The 23,733-nt window shown below is 38.8% G+C and overlaps 2 protein-coding genes across 2 annotated transcripts; both read right to left on the reverse strand.

Annotated features, from left to right (window-relative positions):
• Window positions 1-308: 308 nt before the first annotated feature.
• LOC141780069 (V-type proton ATPase 16 kDa proteolipid subunit c-like) lies at window positions 309-8,284 on the reverse strand. The gene is made up of 3 exons (XM_074655143.1): window positions 8,046-8,284; window positions 3,819-4,002; window positions 309-1,507 (listed from the first exon to the last, which is right to left on the reverse strand). The coding sequence occupies exons 1-3, from the start codon at window positions 8,119-8,121 to the stop codon at window positions 1,303-1,305; spliced, it is 465 nt and encodes a 154-aa protein (XP_074511244.1). The 5' UTR covers window positions 8,122-8,284; the 3' UTR covers window positions 309-1,302.
• A 4,030-nt stretch (window positions 8,285-12,314) lies between these two features.
• ypel3 (yippee-like 3) lies at window positions 12,315-20,402 on the reverse strand. The gene is made up of 5 exons (XM_074655144.1): window positions 20,019-20,402; window positions 16,998-17,116; window positions 16,237-16,280; window positions 15,400-15,508; window positions 12,315-13,491 (listed from the first exon to the last, which is right to left on the reverse strand). Exons 2-5 carry the CDS (start codon window positions 17,112-17,114, stop codon window positions 13,402-13,404), a joined length of 360 nt encoding a protein of 119 aa, XP_074511245.1. The 5' UTR covers window positions 17,115-17,116; window positions 20,019-20,402; the 3' UTR covers window positions 12,315-13,401.
• Window positions 20,403-23,733: the final 3,331 nt, after the last annotated feature.

A 23,733-nucleotide genomic window follows, 5' to 3' on the forward strand; every position in this document is an offset into this window, starting at 1 on the left:
TGAACACTGCAGCATGAGGGAATTAACTGAAGATAAATCAAGCAACTTTGTCACTCAACAGCTACATGTGCTTTACTTAAAAATATAAATTTAAGTTGACATTCATGTCCACCTCAGGATGAAATGCAATAACGTTTGTGATCCTCTCACTTTTCATCAAGCTATATATCAATTTAATTAACTATTTCATACCCAATTTTCCATTTTCACCAAAATGCTTGAGACTCTGAAAAGCCTGAAGGTCATTGGTACTGCAAGTTCAGTCATCCCATTGATATCAGACCAAACAAAAAGGCTTGACAGTGATGTTCTGGAGGAGGTTGAGTTTTATTTGGAAATCTGACAGGCATGGCTGAACAGTGAGCTCTCACCTTAAACAAAACAAACAAACAAAAAAATCAAGACAGCAGCACTACAGGTAAACGATACTAGTGTTTGAGAATGTCATATTAAACATAAAGACTTGCACACACATTATGCACTCAGGTCATTCACTCACACACACACACACTCACATACATGCGCACACACACTGTCAACTCCATGTCAACATGTGGACATCCTCCATTAATAATCACACTACATCCAGAGGAATTCCAAGCACTTAGAACAATTACCCACAGTGCAATTAATCTAACTATACACAGATAATTTATATATTTTTTTATGTATATAGGGTATTCAATAAACATTATTCCATTTAGACATTTTCATTAAGTCAAAATCTTCATAACTGTCCATAAATAGTGAGAAAAAAATATGTAGTGACAGCTCCTCACCACTGCGATTCAAAAATGGTCCCCGAAAAGAACATGATAAAAATAAAATACTAGTGTGCACGATTCTTCAGCAGTCTCGAAACGGAGAAGGACAATCAAAAAACCACCAACAGAAAACAAAAATCAAAAGGGAGGGGTGTGGGCAGAGGGGTAAACGTTGATACTCACACTCACAGCACAGACTGGTTACTACATTTACAGGGGGTGGAGGGACTCTGGTTCACTGTACAGGTTAAGATCAGACAACAAATCAAGCAGACTGTCCACACATCATCCCACAACAACCAATACATCTTCATGCCCGTTCAGTAACTCACAAGACCTGACACAACTGGATGGCTTTAAACAATATGGATATATCACATCTACTGAGGACACAGCTGTCAAAGTCGACCGCCAACATGTTTCTGTTTGCCATCCCATCCTGTCAGACCCACGGGGTGTAATGGAAGTAGGTGAAAATCTCCTATTTGTTCTTGCTGCTTTGTTGTGGAATGAATGAGATGGTGTTTGATGCGGACACTTATTTTGTAGATAGGATGAGGGCCACGATGAGGCCGTAAAGCCCCAGCACCTCGGCGAAAATCAGGATGAGGATCATGCCCACGAAAAGCCGGGGCTGCTGGGCGGTGCCTCTCACGCCGGCGTCACCCACGATGCCAATGGCGAACCCGGCCGCCAGACCGCTAAGGCCCACGCTCAGACCAGCGCCGAGATGCAGGAAACTCCTGTTGGACAGAAATGAAGAAAAGAGCGCCGTCATCGCACACGGTAATACTGTCTGAAACTGTCTGATATGATAATACAATAAATATGTCAAAGAAATCATCTTTTCTCATCCTGTTAAAAGTTTATATATATAAAAATAATGGGAACTCTGGGATGTATACATGAATGTATCCAATCAAATGCGATTTGAGGCGACTAGCTAACCCCGCCCATCATATAAATCCACACTTGACTATTAGTTTCTAGGTCGTAGTACCTAGCGTGAGTTGTAGGGCTGCAACTAACAATTATTTTCTTGATAAAACGTTTGGTCAAAAAAGTGTCAGACAATAGTGAAAAATGTTGATCTCAGTTTCTAAAAGTCCAAGGGGATGTCTTTAAATGTTTTGTTTTGTCAGTCCAAAACCCAAAGCCATTCACTTTAATATGATTTATTACACCGCTTTGTTGAATACACAATTCTGATTCGTCAATCACAGCATTCTACAGACTGTTATACATAGCAGCATCCTGCTATAAAGATATAACAGACCGTTGCCATGGACACAGATCTGATGTCGGACTCTGGACGACCATTTTTGTGTCAAATTATTTATTTATTAAGTAAGTAAGTAGCCGTGTAATAAGCGGGATAATGTACAGCTAGCGGGTCATATAAACCCCTTCAGGGCAATGAGAGACCCCTCCACTTTGCGTCGGGATGCCGCATCGCCCTGTCATGGTTTATTATGCAACAACGACCGGCTCGCTGTACATTATCCCTTACATAAAACAGAGAAAAGCAGGTAAACTCCATATTTGAAAGGCTTAAAACAGCAGGGGTGTGTGTTTAGATTAGGGATCGACCGATTATCGGCTGTGGTTACTATCTGAATTGTTGCTTCTTCTTTTTTTTATCCAACTGCCGATAAAATAAATTAGTTGAAAAGGATGCCTCTCTCTGTCTGAGGTCACCACTCTGTAGTCTCACTCAGCGTCCCACACGCTGATTAGTTAAGGTCTTTACAAACCAGGGGTGTGACGAATAAACGACACAAAAATGCTAAATACTCACCTGCATGTCTTATATGTTTCGGGCTTTTATTGTGAAAGGTAAGAACGGAAAGAGTGGATCTGGTCTGCGCTGCTTTTGTCAAGGTTGAAAATGAGTAATTAAGTTTGACGCCCTGGTTTGGACTTTGAGCCTCTGTGTTGTTGTTTCATAAATAAAGACGCAACTCAACCCATTCTGCACAACTTAATTGGTTGAAGCCTTTAATCACGGTGCAAAAGCTCAGAAAATCGACCTTGTTACGGAAAAAAAGTATGTTGCTTTTTTGCCGTGCAATATTCGTGTTCTGTGTGAAAGTATTCTCGACCAAAACATCAGTTCGAAAAAATATATGGACATGCGAATTAATCGGCTGGGGAAAAAAAAGCCGCCTATGTGTAACAGCCTTTATACGTCACAAGTAATAGCCTATCAACGCCACTGAAGGATAGTGCGCCACAAACGGGCAAAGACGAACGCAGACTGGAGCTTCTCCAGTGAGCGAACAGAGCTGTGTCGAAGCTAAGCCAGCAGCTGTAGTTGCAATAAACATCACAAACCTCTACGTTGAAGTTGCAACCAAAGATGTGACCCATGACCAGATTATCATAGTGAGGATACAGACATTTCATACACCAGATTAATATATAGCATGCCTACCAATGCGCATTAACCCGCTTTAGAGCCGTTCATACGAGTTAGCCGTCACTCTGTTTGTCACTGTTAGTAGAGACTCCAGTCTGCAGTGTAGTTTGTACACTTCACTGATAAACCAGAGAATTTTACACCAACACTGGCCTTCATGATCAAAGAAAGTTTTTGTATCAAGTCTACACTTCTGTCCATAAAACTGCTTCAGAAAACAAGTTCTGACTGTTCACTACCTGCTCAGCAAAACACAGCAAAGAGCCGGACACAGGAAATGTACCATGACGAGGGAAATCAGACATTTAGCGAGCTCAAGGCCCAGATGTTTTTCTCTTTGGAGTTGATCGAAACAGATAAAAGGCTTCATCAGGTGGTCAGAATTAGTAGTGGTTAAAAATAGCTTTAGGACTATTTGACTAATAAATGTCTTCTTGGTTACTTGATTTTGAGGATTTATTTCTTTTATTGTGTTTGTGAGTTAAGGAGGTTATGTGCTTCAACTCAAAAGCAAACTATGTAGAAGATGCTGTATGAAATAATGTTTCTCAATTTACACAAACAACGAGCAGAAATAATATACTGTACACTATTAATGTAAAAATTAGTGAAACTGTATCAGAGGTTCATCTTACTTGTAAAGGGTGACTCTCTCAGAGATGTTGTTTGCTATCAGCACAGCCACCACCAGCCCGTAGATGGCGATGATACCAGCCATGACCACGGGGATGATGGACTTCATGATGAGCTCTGGCCGCATCACAGACATGGCGGCGATGCCTGTGCCGCTCTTCGCCGTCCCATACGCTGCTCCTAATGCTGCGCGAGAGAGGAGAGAGTTCCTGTTAATTCATCATGTTCGATTCAGCCAGTGTTCATTCTTCACTTACAAACGATTCCTGACAAAACAACTCAGATGAGATATGGATTCGGATGGAGCTGAATGAGAAAGATTCATGCTGTGGATCAATATCAGAGCCGACGTGCAGGTAACAGACAGAATTAAACAGTAGATGATATTTGACTGCCAGTTTTCTCACACCCAGCCATAAATAACTGAGGAATGAAAGTTATATATATATTTTAAAAGACACTTACTTGCAAATCACAATAGTGCATTTATTTTTAAAGTTTCCTCACAAACCATCTCTAGAAACACATTTTAAAAAGCGGTTAACGGTTGTACTCTATAGACTTGCTACCCAATATAACCTCGCCCACTTCAATACTTTATTATATGAATATTTTCATGACTAATGACACAAATGGTAGGTTCTTCTAAGTTTCCCTTTCTGCACTGATGAAAGGGAATGTTTCACTCATATCTGCTTGTCACATCACACAACACAAGCATGTTGCCAGTTATAGTTTGTTCAGTATACCTGTACAATCTAAAATAATCTACAGTAATATATACATACATATATCATATCAACATTTTCTTTTTGATTTTGATTCTAAGTTCCCTTTTTTAAGTTTCTGTTATCTGCTCTTATGTTTGTTTTTTTTATGTCTGATGTTTATAATTATATGTGATTTAATTGTTTTGTATTGGAGAGGACTTCGTATAAGCCCCTTGGCTTCCTTTGGCTGCATTAACACCAGACCAGGCATTGCTGCGATTCACCGCATGTTTGTGCAGCAGTGTTGGAGAGTCACAATTAACGTCTTTTGTTCCCTCATGGCTGGGATGTACAGCTCTGGATCGGCATTTACATGATTGGCCACCGCAGCGTTTCTCCAAAAGTTGATTATTTTTCTACTTTTCCGCCAGTCCGCTGCGTTTTTTTCAGCACTTCCTGCAGCCTCCGCAGCCGCAGTCCGAGTGCATTATCCCCATTCAAAACGAATGGGAGGACTTGCGTTTTAAGCGGCACCACCGGCTCTGGTGTGAACGCAGCCTTCCTCCCATGAGCTCAAATACCGTATGTCTTTTACCATGTTTTAACTGTGTGAACAAATAAGGACTAGAAGACAGAAGTTCAGTTTTTGTTGACACTGTCAGAGAGGTGTTGATTGAACAATATCAGGCCGCAAGTTAATCACTTGTCTCGCATTTACCCTTCTTTCACCAAGCAACCCACATCACGCCACGTGTGGGGGTTTGTCATGTAGTGGTTCATCTACTACACGTTACTCGACACGGGGCAATTCTTCTCCACAGATTGTTGACCAGCACTAGTGTTGAGTGCTATTCTTTGTTACCTGGAGAGCATCAATCTGTGCAGACCAATTACTGATTATCATACGTGGCTTTGATGACAACAAGAAGAGAGCAACTCTGAATACAGGATGTTCCCTGCTTATTATAAAGACTGCTGGGGCAATTTAATAATAAATCACACAACACCACTTCTCACTTGCTGATGTAGGTGTGTTGACACTCTAGGGCTATGTACTCATCGACTTCAGGCAATTGTTAGTATTAGTATTGTGTGAATATACGCAACCCAGCAATTTCTCCAATAAGCAGCTGTTTTTTCTTTATATTCAGGGAGGGAAAGGCCATAGAAAAGAGGAAGCTTCAATAAATGATTTTTTTATCCACTTTTCTGCAGTTCTTATTTGCATAAAAGTACAGCATAACTCCCATTTTCAATGCATCATGGGCTAATTCTGCACCGCCTGCTTCCGCACTGTGCATCCCATAGATAATTAATAAGGATGGACATCACATGTCCAATGGGTCTTCAGCCTTACACAGATGACGCCTACTGGATGCTTGATCGAGTGTCACCTCGAGAAATCCTGGACCGTCTCCATCATGAACAATTAACTGTTATGACACTATAACAGCGCCCATGTAGATTTTACTGAGGGGTATTATAATATTTTACTGATTCAAAGCTGTAGGTGTCTCTGTGTGCCTATGGTGTAGGTCGCAAATAGCTTATAACAGAGCCTAGTGTGTTTACCATTTGCTCTGTGATACAGCAGAACAATAGCAGTGTCAAAATGAGTGTGCGAAATGAAGAGGTAATATTTCTAACCATTATTGATAAGATATTTTTTCCATCTTGCTATATGTTATTTACCTAACCATAACAGTTCAAGCAGACTAAAGGTTGTGCAGTCCAGACATGTAGTTGATGTTAAACAGGTATACATGAGCTACAAAACAGACATAGTCGTAAGAAGTCTTTAACTCTACATTACAATAAAACTAATTTAGATTTAATTACAGATGCACTGAACCAATTGGGCGTCAGCCAGAATGTGACTGATCCACATTAAATACAGTTTCTTTGTCAATGTCATTATAAAATGTGGGGTTTCAGGCACATTCATCCAAGCATGACGGGCCACCAACTCCGTTTTTAATGTCACGGCCATCCCTGTGACCTTACATAAAAATTAATCTAAGTTTCAAGCAGTGTAAGGTACAGATTTTAAATGTAGTAAAGAGAGAGCTCTGGTATTGGATTGGTAGATTCCAAGTATCGTAATTGTATTGACCAGATAAAAAATCTGTGCATCTCTAGATTTACTATCTGAAATTAAAAAATATATACAGTAACTCTATCACTCATTCAATGGACAAACTCCACAAAGTGTCACCTGATGTCATCATCAAATCATTATTATGGAGACAGTTGTCCATATTAAACAGTTTCTTTAGTGTTTCAGTTACATTCGTCGGGCCACTAGCTCAGTTTTTAATGCCACGGCAATCCCTGGCCTAATGTTACCTTACATTAAAATGAATCCAAGTGTCATGCAGTGTGGTATACATATTGTAAATTTAGGAAAGAGAGAGTTCTGCCAGTGGATTGGTGGATACCCCAGGTTTAGGTATTGTAATACATCTTAAATAAAAAACAATATATGAGCTGTCACTCATTCAATGGACAAACTCCACAAAGTGTCACCTGATGTCATCATCAAATCATCAATGATTTCCACATGATGGAGAGAGTTTGTTTGTGTCTGCTAAAAATTGGCAACACCTGATTGACTGTACTCCCACAAAAATCATTGTAAGACCACGATGATGTATACATCATCGTGGTCTTACAATGATTTTTGTTATAATCCTAACCGTTGACAGACTGGGTGTACCCCACCACCTCTACCTCTAAACCTGAATGAATGGATGGATTCTCCCTTTAATGTCCCCACACTGATGATGTTCAGGCCTTGATGATGCTGGCCCTCCTGTATAATACAACACATTAACAGGAAACATGAAATCATCAATGATTTCCACATTATGGAGACAGTTGTTTTCATCTGCTAAAAACTGGCATCACCTGATTGACTGTACTCCCCCAAAAACCATTGTAAGACCACGATGATGTATAATCCTAATCGTTGACAGACTGGGTGTACCCCACCACCTCTACCTCTAAACCTGAATGAATGGATGGATTCTCCCTTTAATGTCCCCACACTGATGATGTTCAGGCCTTGATGCTGCTGGCCCTCCTGTAATACAACACATCAACGGGGAACACGACTGTAACTAATCCCAACAAGAATCGCATTTATATCTTCTCAATAATGGAGATCTCTCTGTGCAGTAAAATAACTCCTTCATGTCAGATTGAAGGCGGTCTGAAGGGAGCAGCTGCCACCTCAAACGAGGGTCTGCGTCACCGAGCAGACAGCATCACAGCTTGATGTGATATAACCAGGCTGGTACAGGAGGAGGTAGCTATAGCTACAGAGAGGAGGTAGATAGCTCGTGGTCAGCAGCCTCTCTGACTCGCATCACCTGCAGGTGTGTGTGAGCCGTGACCGACTCAGACAACATCCAACTCTCTATAGACAGTCTCTAATGTCGTCACAAGCACTGAACATCTGGCTAAGCTAGTAGCAGTAGAGGTGTGAGGTGTGAGATGATGGAGGAGCTGTGTAGTTACCGCTGAACACCATGGCCGCAGAGGCTCCCATCACAGCGAAGAAAGGCGCGTACTCGGGGCTCTCCTCACCAGACATGCTCGACCTTTTCTCTCGTGGTTATACAGCTACAAGACAAGACTATCTTCTTTTTTCACCGTCAGCTCTGGTCAGGTTAAAACACTGAGAGAGGGCGACACAACTAGGCAGCCAGAGAGAGGAGCACCGGTGCTGTAGAGGAGAAGCTGTAGAGGAGGAAAATGGCGAAACGGAAAAAGTCACATGACCAAGCCATCTCGGACCGATCCATTCGTGTGGACGCGGGGGTGCTCGACACAAAACAAGGGTCGAAATATCTATAAATATCTATAAATATCTAACCTCCTTGTTGTTTATCGCACTGTAGAATATATTGTAGAAATGTATTCTCATTTAATAAGCAGTTTTCACATGGTGTTCACATGGTAAAGCAGTTTGTAAATGCCACCATCATATGATATGAGTAGTTTGCACAGTGTGTGTGTGTGTTATGGTATGTTCTGCTGCAAGTGTACTGACTGCAGTCTGGTTCACATGCTGGCGTATTAATTGTAGGTATCTATAATAGATAGTAAAATAGAGCATAAACACAGGGTTGGCTCTATAATTTAAAAAATACAACAACAAATAAACAAGAGTAATATAGAGGCGAGCAGAAAGCACAGTAACACAGTGCACATAATATCCAGCAGTATGTTGTATATATAGGCCTATGTTCACCATGTAAATAACCTGGGAGGGATATAGGTTAATTAAAATAAACATTAGGAGTCAAACAAACTAAAATTGACTGACTGACCTGGAGACACATCCTGGAGCTGCCTCTGTCAAGGTGACACTGTAAAATCCAATGTCAGCTAAAAGGTCATGTCACCTCATAATTCACATTTTTATGCTTCTTTTGGGCTTCTTTTCTATCTACCGGATCCTATTTTACCTTATTTACACAATTTAGTTTCCTAAAATGGATATTTCTCACACAGCATCCCTCAGTGAGTCTTGATGGTTATCAAATTTTGTGATCTATATAGTTTTATTGAGGTTTATATCTTGATCCCAGTTTTGGTTTGAAGGATGTTTTTTTTTTAACAAGACCAATATGTCATGATCCTTGTCTTAGCCTTTAATAATCCATCTCCTTGAAAATATCTACAGTGCGCATTTTAAGAGTAATAATCATAATAAACTCTATTTATATAGTACTTTTCTTAACAAGGGCTTTACAAGCGGGTGGGGGGGAGTGGATAAAAACAACACAGAGGGATTTGTTGGTCAAATATTTTCCATATTTTAGAAAAACCTTCTTATTCTGAGAGATTAGAGCAAAGGTTTTTACATAAAGTTACATCACTTATGCTCCTGAATATTACACCAGCAATGTGTTTACTTTTTCTTTTAGATTCAATACACAACACTGTTGCCAGTTTGCAGGTGGAAGAACTGCATCTGCCCCAAACAGCTGCACATAAATAAACACTTTGACTGGACTTCTGTCCTGCAGCTGATGTCTGATTTTCACCTCAGTCACATGTCTTGTTGAAGTGTCATCCTCACCTGCTCCACCAGCGTGTGTGATCATCAGCCAAACATTATAAATGGATGTAGGGCTGATCTAATTTTTTCTTTGTGGAAATTTAAATTGACTTTGATAATCAATAAGCTAACATTATTTTTTTTCTGAAACTTGGTGAGTTGTGCTGTTGAAGGTACAAAGACTATATTGTTTACTTACTCCAAATAGAAAATATATGCACATCATTCCAATATATTTATACTCTTCTACTTGAATACTAAATAAATAACAAAACCAACGTGCAATCCAACCCCTCTGCAATATACAACCTATTTATTGTAAATAAGGATAATTTCTAAATTGATATTTTTTTCTTAAATTGATATTTTATTGCTTCTTATATTTTATTATATGTTATTGTATTATATTTTATATGTCCTTGTATATTCACTATTTATTTTTCTTTCTTTTATGGAGCCTCCCAGTAAAAGCATTTGACATGATTGTACTTGTATAACCTGAGTGACAATAAAAACCTTGAATCTTCTAACTTTACGAGCTGTATTTATATTAATTTGTTTCATAGATTTGAGTTCTCTGCCGTTTTGAACCTAAAATCTTGATTTTGAATTAGTCATCAGCTACAGCAGAGTTATTCCCTGACTCCAATAGTATTGACCACAATATTAACTACACTCTAGTCAACAGCATCAAATTAAATGAGAGGAGTTTGCCTTGGCGAGTTGTGTCACTAAAACATACTTTACAGCGAAAGTTAAGTTATAAAGTCACTCTAGCTCCAAAGGGGCTTATGAGTGATTTTATAAATTCTCTAAGATGGGGTCTTATCAACACCTCCATTTCATTTCTTATATTGTTATCAGGTTGATGTTGTGGTCTACACCCTAAGCCTTAAAACAGGACATTCCCCCAGTCATTTATATTCTGTATACTGGGGGCAAAACACCTACACTACTGGGCGACATGTATCATGCAGCAAGGCAGATACTGCATGATACAGTAACATATTATTGAGGATTAAAGAAGAAACAATAAAATGAATATCTCTCAGTGCTACATGTGTAAAGTTGTCACTCAGTGAGGCCTTTGACCGGTTCAATTGTGTCATGAGAATGTACTTAAATCTCATACAGGAGTGAAAAGCAGAGCAGACAGCTGAAAATGTGCTGCACACACATGACTGTCAGCAGCCTCTATGCTGCTGCTGCATGTCATAAAGAAAAGCTATTAGCTCTGGTCAGAGCTCAATCATGTGACCTGTTCTTGCTCCTAACAATCATTTCCTTTTACAGTAAGAGGACAATACTGTATGTTTTTTTTTTGGGAGGGTTCATAAAAGGACTTTCTTTTGCTTTGCGGCCCGTGTTTTAAAAAACTTAAAACGACTTGAACTATTTTAATGTTTCAGCAATGTGTGTTGTAAGCCCACTCAATACTAGATGTTGTGAAATATTATTATAATATCATAATTACATTACTTAACTTTCAGTCATAAAACTGATTTTGTCCTCTATGATTCTATGTATTTATACCTTTTGTAGCGTTTTATTTGAATTATTTATCATACAATTTTGTCAACTGATCGATTATTTGTTTTAATCGACAGATCTGTAAAACTGAGTTTCTCCACAACCAATCATGCAAAAGCACCACTTTAAATCTTGTGTTTACCTGTCCAGGGTGAACCCCGCCTTCCCCCAATGTCGGCTGGGATCGGCTCCAGCCCCCCCGTGACCTCTAACGGGATAAGCGGTTGCAGATGGATGGATGAATATATTTCTAAGTACCAGTATACCTATAATCTAACAGTATTCACAGCGCCATCTGCTGGCTGATTTACTGACTGGTCAGGGCATCCGGTTGGATTTCTTCCTCCCTGTAAATGAGAGCTCCACTAACACGTTTAAATGACGTGTTTTCATGTATAAATTACAACTGAAATTGTGACCTTCAGAACAGTTTGTTCCAACACCATTACATCACATGCATCAGCTAACGCTCAGTAAAAAAAAGGAAGTTAAAATGATGCAGAAAGTCTGAAGGTGATGTAGAGGATCCTCAGTTCTCAAGTGGAGAGGATCAGACATGCATGTTGTATTTGAACTTATTACTTTTCTTACGCATCTATATATAATTTATTTAATCAGGAAGTCACATTGTGATCAGTATCTCATTCACAAGTGAGACCTGAGTACAGAAAAAAATAATATAAAAATAAATAATGGTGATGACATAAAAACATAATAAAATAGCAAGATTTAAATATATATATACATTTAGACAAAAGCATGAGAAGTTATAAATAAATGCTTTCTTAAATAACCTTGGCGTTGGTATAAAAATTAGATAAAAATACAAGCATATTATGTGAAACTGTAGCACCTAAAATCAATATAACCTTGTACCAAATTAGTGTAAACCAGTTTTTAGAACAGGTGTTATGAGTATAATGTCAGACACAGGAGTGACGATAATTAAGGTGGTCATTTTTCAAGTATTCCTTTATAGATAAATAGATAAAAGTGCTGATCTTGGGCCAACCCACCTTCTGATACAAGACACAATGATGCGTGCCATATGGGTCGTCATTAATACATCTAAGAGCTGAGTGACGGCATCAAGATGTGTACGGTTAGAGATAAGAACATGTCTAGAACATCTATATTTCAAGTATGTGTGCGGGAATCAGAGAGCAAAAGAAAACTGAACGCAAGTTACAGACACGCTGTATTTTAATGAAAGATTAGGTTAAAATAATACACTTTAATGAAAGAAGCAGACATTAAAAATCACCATAAATATGCTACATAATCCTAATCACACTTTTGCTCTAACACGATTGAGTAAATGTATCTGTAGGGGGCAGCTCCGTGTTAGCCTGTATATACACAAACACATGGAGGAGAGATCTCATCAGCATGAAGTAAAAGTGAAGACATCCCAAACTGTGCAGCGGAAAACTCTAGATGTGAACCCCAAGGCTATAATGCATCTCAACACCATCCAGCTTAAGACATCTCAGCACAGTCACACACACACACGCACACACATACTAAAATGTATACCTACAAGCAGAAGACACTCATACTCCAGATTTAAGAATTCTTGCAGGAGACGTTTACGGGCTTTAACATCACTAATTCAACCTCCTGATTGCCTTTAGCAAAATATGAACAAGTGTAACTGATTTTACCATAAAAAACATGAATTTCACTGATAAAAAAAAACAAGCCCTCCCACTGCTTTAAGCATTCCCATCACTCAGAAATGATCTACGGGGTTAAACAGGCCTACATACTTTACTCAGCTTGGGCCAGATACGTCTAAATGTGCCCCTTAATCTCAAAAAGGAAAACCCAAATACCTGCATCTGCTGTGTAAGAAGGTCAGAATATTTGACTTGCACTGGCCTCGCCCCCCCCCCCACACAGCGGGGCTGTTTAGCGGCCATCACTCAAACACTTTAAAACCCAACATGCACACGCGCCTGTGTGACTACATGTTCCCAGTCTTTCACACACAAACCCCCCTGCACTCATTCAGTCCATGTCCCAGCACAACTAGCAATTGGGGATAGCAATATCAGCAAATGTGTTGTTGATGTGGTCGCTGGAAAAAACATGAAGAACAGAAAAAGATAAAAAGGCATCACATGCTATTTCTTGGCGAAGCCGTACGAAGTGAAAGTGTGGCACAGCGATGGCTCGTACGCAGGATGAGGAAGCTACACTGGAACCCTTTTTAAGTCGAGGGGATGCAACTTTTGAAAGAAACAAAGTCATGAAGAAAGATGAAGGTTTCCCCGCTCAGTCCCAGCCGTTGTCCTTTATCATGTGGGACAGCTCGATGATGAACTTCCCCTCCTTGTACTTCTGACTCAGCTCAAAAGCTTGTTCCTGCAGAAGGGAGGGACATATAATAAGGGTCATTAAAAAGTAGATTAGAGTATTGCTCAACTCAGACTTATTCATAAAAAGACATGCAGCAACCTCCCGGTCTGAGAAGTGAAGCCAATGCTGAAGTACCTTAAACTTGCATTCTTTCTAACAGCCAGCAGGGGGCGACTCCTCTGGTTGCAAAAAGAAGTCTGATTGTATAGAAGTCTATGAGAAAATGAGCCTACTTCTCACTTGATTTATTACCTCAGTAATATATATATATATATATATATATATATATATATATATATATATATATATATATATATATATATATATATATATATACACACACACACACACACACGTATATGGTATTATATTCTAAACTTTATTATTTTATGTCTGCCTTGTAAAGCAATTGTAATTGCTCGTTTTGATAAGTGCTTATAAATAACCTTTATTATTATTATTGTTACTATTATTATTATTAACCATACAAGATGTGTTTGTTAACAGACTAAACCTTCATTGCACAACATGACTCATAGCCTAATCTAGCGTTAAATATTACAATTACACAGAAAGTTCTGACTTTCTACAACACGTGGGGTTTGTTGTCAAAACTAAGAGCCAATCAGCTCTGATCATGCGACAGCCAGGCGTTTCCCATAATGCCCTGGGTCTTGCAGTCAGTGGAGAGCAATTGCGGCGCCTGGCTCTAAAAAAACTGTGGCTGCCTTGATCTCGTGAGGTTATTGTTGCCCATGTGTGCATGACGTCAGAGAAAGTTGGACACAAATCTAAGCGGCATGCATTGTGCGCCAATTGCCGGTGATCGATTCTGCGCAGGACTGGCTCATGTTGAACGAGCCTAATGTCTTATTCAGCGTTCGGTTGTACGTACCACCCTCTCGTATCACTTCCGGTTACAAAAAGACAAGATGGCAACGGCCAAAATGCCGAACTCAAGGCTTCAAAACGACAGTCCACAAACCAATGGGTGACGTCACGGTGACTATGTCCACTTCTTATATACAGTCTATGGTTTAAAGTTTTTTTTAACTAAATCAGCACTTGTATTTCTAGCAGTGAATAAATGTATTTTTACTACAAAACTTTGTTGCATATTGAGAGCAAATGCAATGTGTGCTTCACATCTCTGACATCTGAAACTAAGTATTATTATCCTATTCCCTCATGGGATTTTTTTTAAATGATGTCATCTGCAACAACATCTTGAAATGTGTAAAGCTCTATTTATACTTGTGGGTTAAGAAGTTTTATGGTGTAGCTTCCAAGTCTACGCACATACCCACTGTAGCTGTAACGTAGCCGACATGCACTTCTTCAAAAATGTGATTACACATCCAGGCTACAAAGATACCATGTGGGCACCACAAGAAAGGTGATTGCTCAGCTTGGGCTGCTTCTGCTTCCTCCTACAAGCTCCTGATGCTGGTGTAGATTGTTGATCGTGAAGACAACATTAAGGAAGTTGAAAAAAGACTCTGCAAGCTTCTGCTTTTCAGTAACACACATCTAGCAAAGCCATCTCCACTGCAAACCTTCTGCTCAGCTCCTTTGCTGTTCTCAATCACGGTAAATAAAGTAAAGTAAACACGGCACATCATAGATATCCCCTGAATGTAAGTGCAGTTTTTCTAAGTAGGTGCGTAACTTAGCATCACTCTATATCACAAAGTGGATGAAAGAAAGTAAACACAGTTAGGGAATAAAAGTAAAGCAGGAGAAGGATCAGATCACCTGCGATACATCCTGCTAATGTTACATCAACGGGCGAAATCTGACGCCGAACTGTAAATCAAAACCTGCACCAGGTCTCTGTGGTGGGAACCATGTTAACCCCCTTTCCTCAATGTGAACGAGTCAGCATTTTATTCACACATACATGGATGTACTTACATATTTCCAACCCAGCGTGGTGTGACAGTTTTCACAGTAGATGTCGGCGACTGCGTGAAGTCCTGTGAGCAGCAGCCTTTCCTCCGCAGGACCACAGCCGACATTCACCCTGAAACCAGACACAGTGGTGTCAAACAGCAGCTCCTCTCTGATCCACAGAAGCCTTCACAGTAATTAAACTACTCTCCTTACCAAGAGAGACTACTGTGAACTTAAACAGTAATTCAATATAGGACCTACTGTCCTATATTGCTTCTTTTAAATGTTAAGTTCATGAAACAGTCATGGGGAGGATGCAATTCCATTTAGAACAGAGATTGAATTTAATCCTTTAAGTTAGATGAAGTGCTTGAGTTATTTAAGAGGCTCCCATTTTAGGTTCAGAGTCTGAGTATTTCTGACCCACTAACCCAGAAGAAGTATGACTAAAGCGAACTTCAAGGTTCACTGGAGAGCAAATCAAATTATCTGTTGGCAATGTGGTTTGTGCAAACATGTCTAATACTGGGAATTTGTTTTTCAGAGAGAACTAGACTATTGAAACGATGAGGTGACTCACTGGGAAAACAAAGAAGAGCATAGATTCACCAACTTGTTTTTGTTTCTATGATCCACAAAACTAATATAATCTGAAAAGTTTTGATAACAAATTAAAGTAAATACAAAAGGACCATTTAAGGAAAGTGTTTTTTAAAATTGTTATGAATATAAAATCAAATGTAACACTTACTGAAGTCACTTTTTACCAGTCTACAAAGTGATTATGGAGATAAAAAAATACCCACTTTTTGTACATTCAATGTGCCAACATGTAATATTTAAAAACAAAATACTCACACAGAGTTGAAGAGGTAGGCTCGGCCCTGACTGCCTTGGAAAGACTAAGAGACATGGATGAAAAATGAATTAGAAAAAAAAAAAAATGTGTCCACTTGACATATTGATCAAACAACATAATATTAATTGTGTTTTCTTTTTATTGCCAAAATGTCTTCTAACTTCGGTAGGGATGCACGATACCAGATTGGATATTGGCCCGATACCGACTCAAATAGCTGGATCGGGTATCGGTGACAATGGGCCCAATCTATTCAATTAAATTCTATGTTTATATACTATATACATTATATACTGGAATTTTAATTCCTGTTTAAGTTTTGACCAATTTGTTGTTGCATTAAGAAAGTTTCCTGTTATTTTGAAGATTTTTTTGCCAAGTTGTTGGTGTACGATTTATTATTTTAATTATAAATAACAATTCACAATACACTGTTTAAGTCAAGCCGGATGTTGCCTTACGCATAAAAGAAAATGACTCCAGTCACTTCCACAAAGTGAGACATACAGCTTATTAATTAAACACTGGTATCGGGTCGGTACTCGGTATCGGCCGATACCCAAAGCCCAGGTATCGCTATCGGTAACTGAAAAACTGAAAAAGTGGGATCAGTGCATCCCTAAACTTTGGGAGATCTCTTAATTGTTTTATGTCAGTCCAGTTCTTCCAGTTTTGCTACTTTCTAAAGCTAAACTATGTGAGAGCCATGAGGCGGTGTCTGAGATGATTATTAACAACAAAAGAGTAGCAGCATACTAACTTTAGAAATTAGATCGTCATGGTTGGCCAGATGGGCGCGGCAGTGCACACAGCTGTAGCGACGGTGGCAGGAGTCCAGGTAAGCCTGGAATGTCTTGGCCTTTGTCAGCTTCACCATGTCTGAGGAGGAGGAGGAGGGAAGAAGAGGACAGTATGGTAGTTGTGCATGTGTTACTGATGCAGGCATACAGGCTAGGACTCCTAAGACCCACTGGTTAACCATACATGTGAATTAAGGATTTTTGTTTTGATTACATTTTCAGCTATCAATGAGGAAGTGGAAGATATTAGACACAGACAGGTTTTACATCAGCTTTTAACACATCATCATGATGCTGGAACTGATCAGACAACATTCATTTTGACAATTGTTCAGACAAGTTTTTACCAATTATTTGCTGGTTACAGCTTTACAAATCCTTTGCTGTCTTTTTTTATATAATTGTGCTAAGTGAAGTGAGTATTAAGATAAGGTAAGACATTATAAAACAAAACTCTGGACCTATTGAGAGCTACTATTGAGTTTGACACTTTATTGACCAAATTAATTTAATTAAAAACTACAAAGCCCATTTCCACAAGGAAAAGAAAAAAAGGATGAAAAGTTAGGAAGGAAGTTAAGTCAAAAGTATTATTATGACATAATAAGTCTCAAAGTTCTGAAGTCAAAATGATGAAGTGTGATTTACAACCTTTTTATGTTAGTTGTAGTAGCCTGGTATATTTATAGTGTATTCTACTATATTCTTTATGTTGTGTATTCTATAGATATTTATCTCTTGTGTTGATATGTACATTTTATTCACTGTTCCTCCTACTGCATTTCCTGGAAACCCTGCAGCTGTAGCACAATAATTCCCCAATTTGGGATCAATAAAGTACATCTATCTATCAATCAATCAATCAATCAATCAATCAATCTATCTATGATTTGTTAAAACCTTGACTTGGTATCTCATAATTTAGACTAACTATTTTGACAATGTTTCATAGCATTTTATCATTTCATCTATTTTTTAAAATTTTCCTAGCAGAAATGGGCCTTCACAGCATTGGACAGATTAATCTATCAGAATTAGCTTTATTGGTGGGATGGCCTGCACTGGCAACCCGTAGTCTCTCCCATTGGTACATCCTTATATATAGGGTGATTCTGGATCTGCTCCCACAATACTAAAAAAATTGTGGACAGTATCCACTGCGTTCACAGGACTTCTTTGTGCTCTCTGTCCCAAAAGCTCGGACAAAAAATTGGGGAAAGGGCTTTTGCATATTCTGCACCCTCAGCCTGGAATTTGCTCTAAAATGACCTAAAAATCAAGGAGCTGGTATCATTAAATATTTTTAAATCTCAAATGAAGGCTTTAGAAGCAGACTCTATGGCATGACAATGTTTTTAGCCCCTTTGTTGTACAGCTGACTCCCAGAAAATGTCCTTTTTGTCCCCCCCATTTGTCTTTAGATAGTTCTATTTTAATGCAAATTTTAGTGCTTTTAGTGTTTGTGAATTGTATTTTATCTCTATTTGTGTCTGCAACTTTGTGTTCTTGCTGCTGACCGTCTTGGCCAGGTCTCCCTTGGTAAAAAAGGTTCTTAATCTCAATGGGACTAACCTGGTTAAATAAAGGTTAAATAAAAATAATAAATAAAAATTGGCCAAGTATGTGTGTACATATACAAGGAATTTTATTCTGGATTTTAAGTTGCGCTCAATGTACTTAGGCATAGTTCCAACAACAACAACTTACAGGAAGATATACAGTAAGTATTTTCCCCCAGGCCATCAGACTTTTAAATAGATAATTCATACAACACCTTCTCACACAAAAATATATCTTATACTGTATATACTTTATATGTTCTTAATGTATATGTTCTTAATATGCCCTTGTACAAAGTATTCCCTTTTATAATTGTAATATAATTTATTATTTTAATGGAGCTTCCCAGCAAAAAGCATTCACACGATTGTACCTGTATAACTGGCGTGACAATAAACATCTTGAATCTTGAATAAGTAGACAAACAAGGACAACAAAGCTGAACAGAGGCAGGTTAAAAAAACAAAAACAGAACTAGTATGTACATGTAAGTAGGTGAAAAAATAGGTGTGTATGAAAATAACAGAATGGCAGCCCTGGTAAACAATGTAGCTGTAATCATGTACATATAGTCAAACTAACATGAGCATGTAATGTTATATATGAACACACCTATTGAGTTTGACACTTTATTGACCAAGTTAATTAATTCAAAACTACAAAGAACATTTCTACTAGGAAAATAAAGAAGGAAGTTAAGTCTATTATGACATAATAAGTCTCAAAGTTTTGAAGTCAGAAATGATGAAGTGTGATTTACAACCTTTTCATGTCAGTTGTATTAGCCTGGTATATTTATAGTGTATTCTAATATAGTCTTTATATTGTGTATTCCATAGATACTTATGCATAGTTCCAACAACAACATCTTACAGGAAGATATACAGTAAGTAGACAAACAAGGACAACAAAGCTGAACAAAGGCAGGTAAAAAATAAACCTAGAACTAGTATGTACATATAAGTAGGTGGAAACATATGAAAACAACAGAATGGCAGCCCTTGTAAACAATGTATCTGTAATCATGGACATATAGTAACATTTGAGCATGTACTGTTATTATATTAACACACATTAAGTTGCTGGCAGGCAGATAGGTTAGGAGGACACAGGTTAGCAGGCAGCTGCTTCCTGGTTAATAATAGTTTTTGCACAAACAATCCTCCAAGCCTCATTACATGCAAACCCCCTGCAACGCGTGCTGCGCCATTATTATGCACTGTCCAACACTAATGACCGTCTGTCAGTCGCTAAATAATGTGACAAAGGGCCTGATGCATCTGTCAGCTGCAGGACAGCTCGGCCACTAGCTCTGAGCTAGCTTTCCTGCTAGCTCAGAGCTAGCTCCGCACCGTCACAACACACAGCAGCAGCTACCAGCAGCAGGTCAGATGCGCATTGCAGGATGTCTGTGCACTCACCTGATGCTACCGGAGCTCCTCTCAGTCTACACAGCTGGACAGATGTGACTGACAGATGAAGATCATCTAATGAAAGCAGGTAACAGCAGGTCAGCTCGGTCGCACCGTCGACCACGCGTTGACGCTCGGACAATAAAGACAACACAGACAGCCTGCTGCTGGTTGTTGTTGCTGCGGAGCCCCGGTTACTAACCGCGTCTTTCTCCGTTAAAACCGGCTCTCAAAGCTTCTCCACGGCCTCCGGTAAAACTAGGAGCAGGAGTCCGACAGTGCTGGCAGGCTGACAGGATGGCAGGATGGCAGGACGGCAGCGCGGCGGCCCAAGCGGGAGAAATATGTGGTTTGTTTATGAAAACACGCAGAAAGGAGGAAGTCTGAAGAGTGCAAAACAAATCCCCGTCGACCAATCAGAGGCGGCCAGTGACGTCGGGAATGTGGGTCAACCAATCAGAGGCGACTTCACATGAGCCCCTTTATGGCTATCAGTGTGTGATTGTTGGTACAGTCTGCCCAGTTATGTTAGCTCTTTTAACTCTTTTTAAGTTTTCTTTCTTTCTTTCTTTCTTTCTTTCTTTCTTTCTTTGTTTATTTATTTATTTATTTTTCTTTCTTTCTTTTTTTTTCTTTCTTTATTTTATTTTTCTCTCCATTTTTTTTTATCCATATTTCATTTAATTTTTCTTTTCTTTTCTTTTGTTATGAGGAAAAGGAAGAAAAGAAAAAAATTAAAAACAATTAAAAAAAACTAAAAATTCAAAAAAAACTCCTCAACTGGCTGCATGGGCCATGATGCCTAAGCACCACCTGGGTTCCTCCTTCATCTCCTCTCTCCTCACTTCAATGATTTCCTATGGATAGAAAAGGACATAAGCCCTGAGCTATCAAACCAGGCTCACAAATTTACGATTACGATGGTACAGTCTCATAAATGCTGTTATAGAGGGGTTCATATCCCCCCCACCACCAATATTAACCCATGATTACATTTAACTCCAGTTACAGTCCACACACCACATACAACCACATCATCCTTTTTTTATCCATCATCCTCCTTTAAAACATCCTGTTTTTATCCATCACCCTATTAAACACCATCCTTTTATCCATCATTCTTTTACTTCTACCTATCTACCTATATATATTTATTTTACTTTATTTTTTTATTCTTTTTAATCTTTTAGCCTTAATTTGATTTGCACCCTGACTGACAGCCAGCCATCCCCCAACCCTCTCAAGTGCACACACTGTACACAGTCACATGATATTGATCTTGCCCAGTTATGTTGGCTTTTTTAAGTTTTCTTTATTTCTTAATTTTATTTTTAATTTAATTTGTATTTTTTTATTTATTGTTCTCTCCCTTTTGGTTTATTCATATTTCATTTTATTTTATTTTGTTATGAGGAAAAGAAAGAAAGAAAAAATATCTATATCTATATCTATAGATATAGATATAGATATACAGACGTAGGCAAAATTGTTGGTACTCTTCCGTTAAAGAAAGAAAACCCCACAATGGTCACTGAAATAACTTGAAACTGACAAAAGTAATAATAAATAAAAATTTACTGAAAATTAACTAATGAAAATCAGCTGTTGCTTTTGAATTGTGGATCAACAGAATCATTTTAAAAAACAAACTGATGAAACTGGCTTGACAAAAATGATGGTACCCCTATAAAAGATTGAAAATAATTTGACCATAGGGACATATTAAACTAAGGTGTGTCCTGTAAATAGCATCACAGGTGTCTTCAAACTTGTAATCAGTCAGTCTGCCTATTTAAAGGGTGAAAAGTAGTCACTGTGCTGTTTGGTATCATGGTGTGTACCACACTGAACATGGACCACAGAAAGCTAAGGAGAGAGTTGTCTCAGGAGATTAGAAAGAAAATTATTGACAAGCATGTTAAAGGTAAAGGCTATAAGACCATCTCCAAGCAGCGTGACGTTCCTGTGACTACAGCTGCACATATTATTCAGAAGTTTAAGGTCCATGGGACTGTAGCCAACCTCCCTGGACGTGGCCGCAAGAGGAAAATTGATGACAAAAGAGACGGATAATACGAATGGTAACCAAAGAGCCTAGAACAACTTCCAAAGAGATTAGAGGTGAACTCCAAGGTCAAGGTACATCAGTGTCAGATCGCACCATCCGTCACTGTTTGAGCCAAAGTGGACTTAATGGAAGACAACCCAGGAGGACACCAAATCATAAAAAAGCGAGACTGGAATTTTCCAAAATGCATATTGACAAGCCACAAAGCTTCTGGGAGAATGTCCTTTGGACAGATGAGACAAAACTGGAGCTTTTTGGCAAGTCACATCAGCTCTATGTTCACAGACGCAAAAATGAAGCATCCAAAGAAAAGAACACTGTACCTAATGTGAAACATGGAGGAGGCTCGGTTATGTTATGGGGCTGCTTTGCTGCATCTGGCACAGGGTGTCTTGAATCTGTGCAGGGTGCAATGAAATCTCAAGACTATCAAGGCATTCTGGAGCGAAATGTGCTGCCCAGTGTCAGAAAGCTTGGTCTCAGTCGCAGGTCATGGGTCCTCAAACAGGATAATGACCCAAAACACAGCTAAAAACACCCAAGAATGGCTAAGAACAAAACATTGGACTATTCTGAAGTGGCCTTCTATGAGCCCTGATCTAAATCCTATTGAACATCTGTGGAAGGAGCTGAAACATGCAGTCTGGAGAAGGCACCCTTCAAACCTGAGACAGCTGGAGCAGTTTGCTCACGAGGAGTGGGCCAACATACCTGTCGAAAGGTGCAGAAGTCTCATTGAGAGTTACAGAAATCGCTTGTTTGCAGTGATTGCCTCAAAAGGTTGTGCAACTAAATATTAAGTTAAGAGTACCATCATTTTTGTCTAGGCCAGTTTCATTAGTTTGTTTTTTAAAATGATTCTGTTGAACCAAAATTCAAAAGCAATGTCTCATTTTCATTAGTTAATTTTCAATACATTTTTATTTATTATTACTTTTCTCAGTTTCAAGTTATTTCAGTGACCATTGTGGGTTTTTCTTTCTTTAACGGAAGAGTACCAACAATTTTGCCTACGTATGTATATATAAAAAACAAGAAAAGAAAAAAAGAAAACTCCTCAACTGGCCGGGCATGGGCCATGCTGCCTCAACACCAACTGGGATTGCCTATGGATAGAAAAGGGCAAAAGCCCTGAGCTATCAAACCAGGCTCACAAATTTAAGATAAGAAGAAGATATCCTGCTGCTGCAGACTGATCATGTGGCTATGTGACAAGATTCAGGTGTATATCTTTGGACAGGAAGGACAGGGATGTGGTGTGGTTGTTGTGGTTTCTTGGTTTATTTGTATTACTGTCTCTGAGGCTGTGTTTGCTTTCTAAATGTGTTTGTGTTGTACGCAGGCCTACAGCCAGGAGGTCCAGATTCCTCCCGCACAGCACCATCAATCATAAGACTAAACAAACTCTGCAATAGATTCTCACATCTAAAAAAAAATCAAACAGTTCACATTTTATTCATTCATTTATTATTAATTTAACTGTTCAGTTATATTTTCTGTAAATGTATCACCTAACACAATGGTCTAAATGCTGTTTGAAAAGCAGGGCTCTTAAGGATTATTTTAATTATTGATTAATCTGTTGATTATTCCCTTGATTAATCATTTGATCTATGAAACGTCAGAAAATAGAGATATGTCTTGTTTTTACTTACC

This window comes from Sebastes fasciatus, chromosome 13 (assembly GCF_043250625.1).
Source record: "Sebastes fasciatus isolate fSebFas1 chromosome 13, fSebFas1.pri, whole genome shotgun sequence".
Classification (NCBI taxonomy): Eukaryota; Metazoa; Chordata; class Actinopteri; order Perciformes; family Sebastidae; genus Sebastes; species Sebastes fasciatus.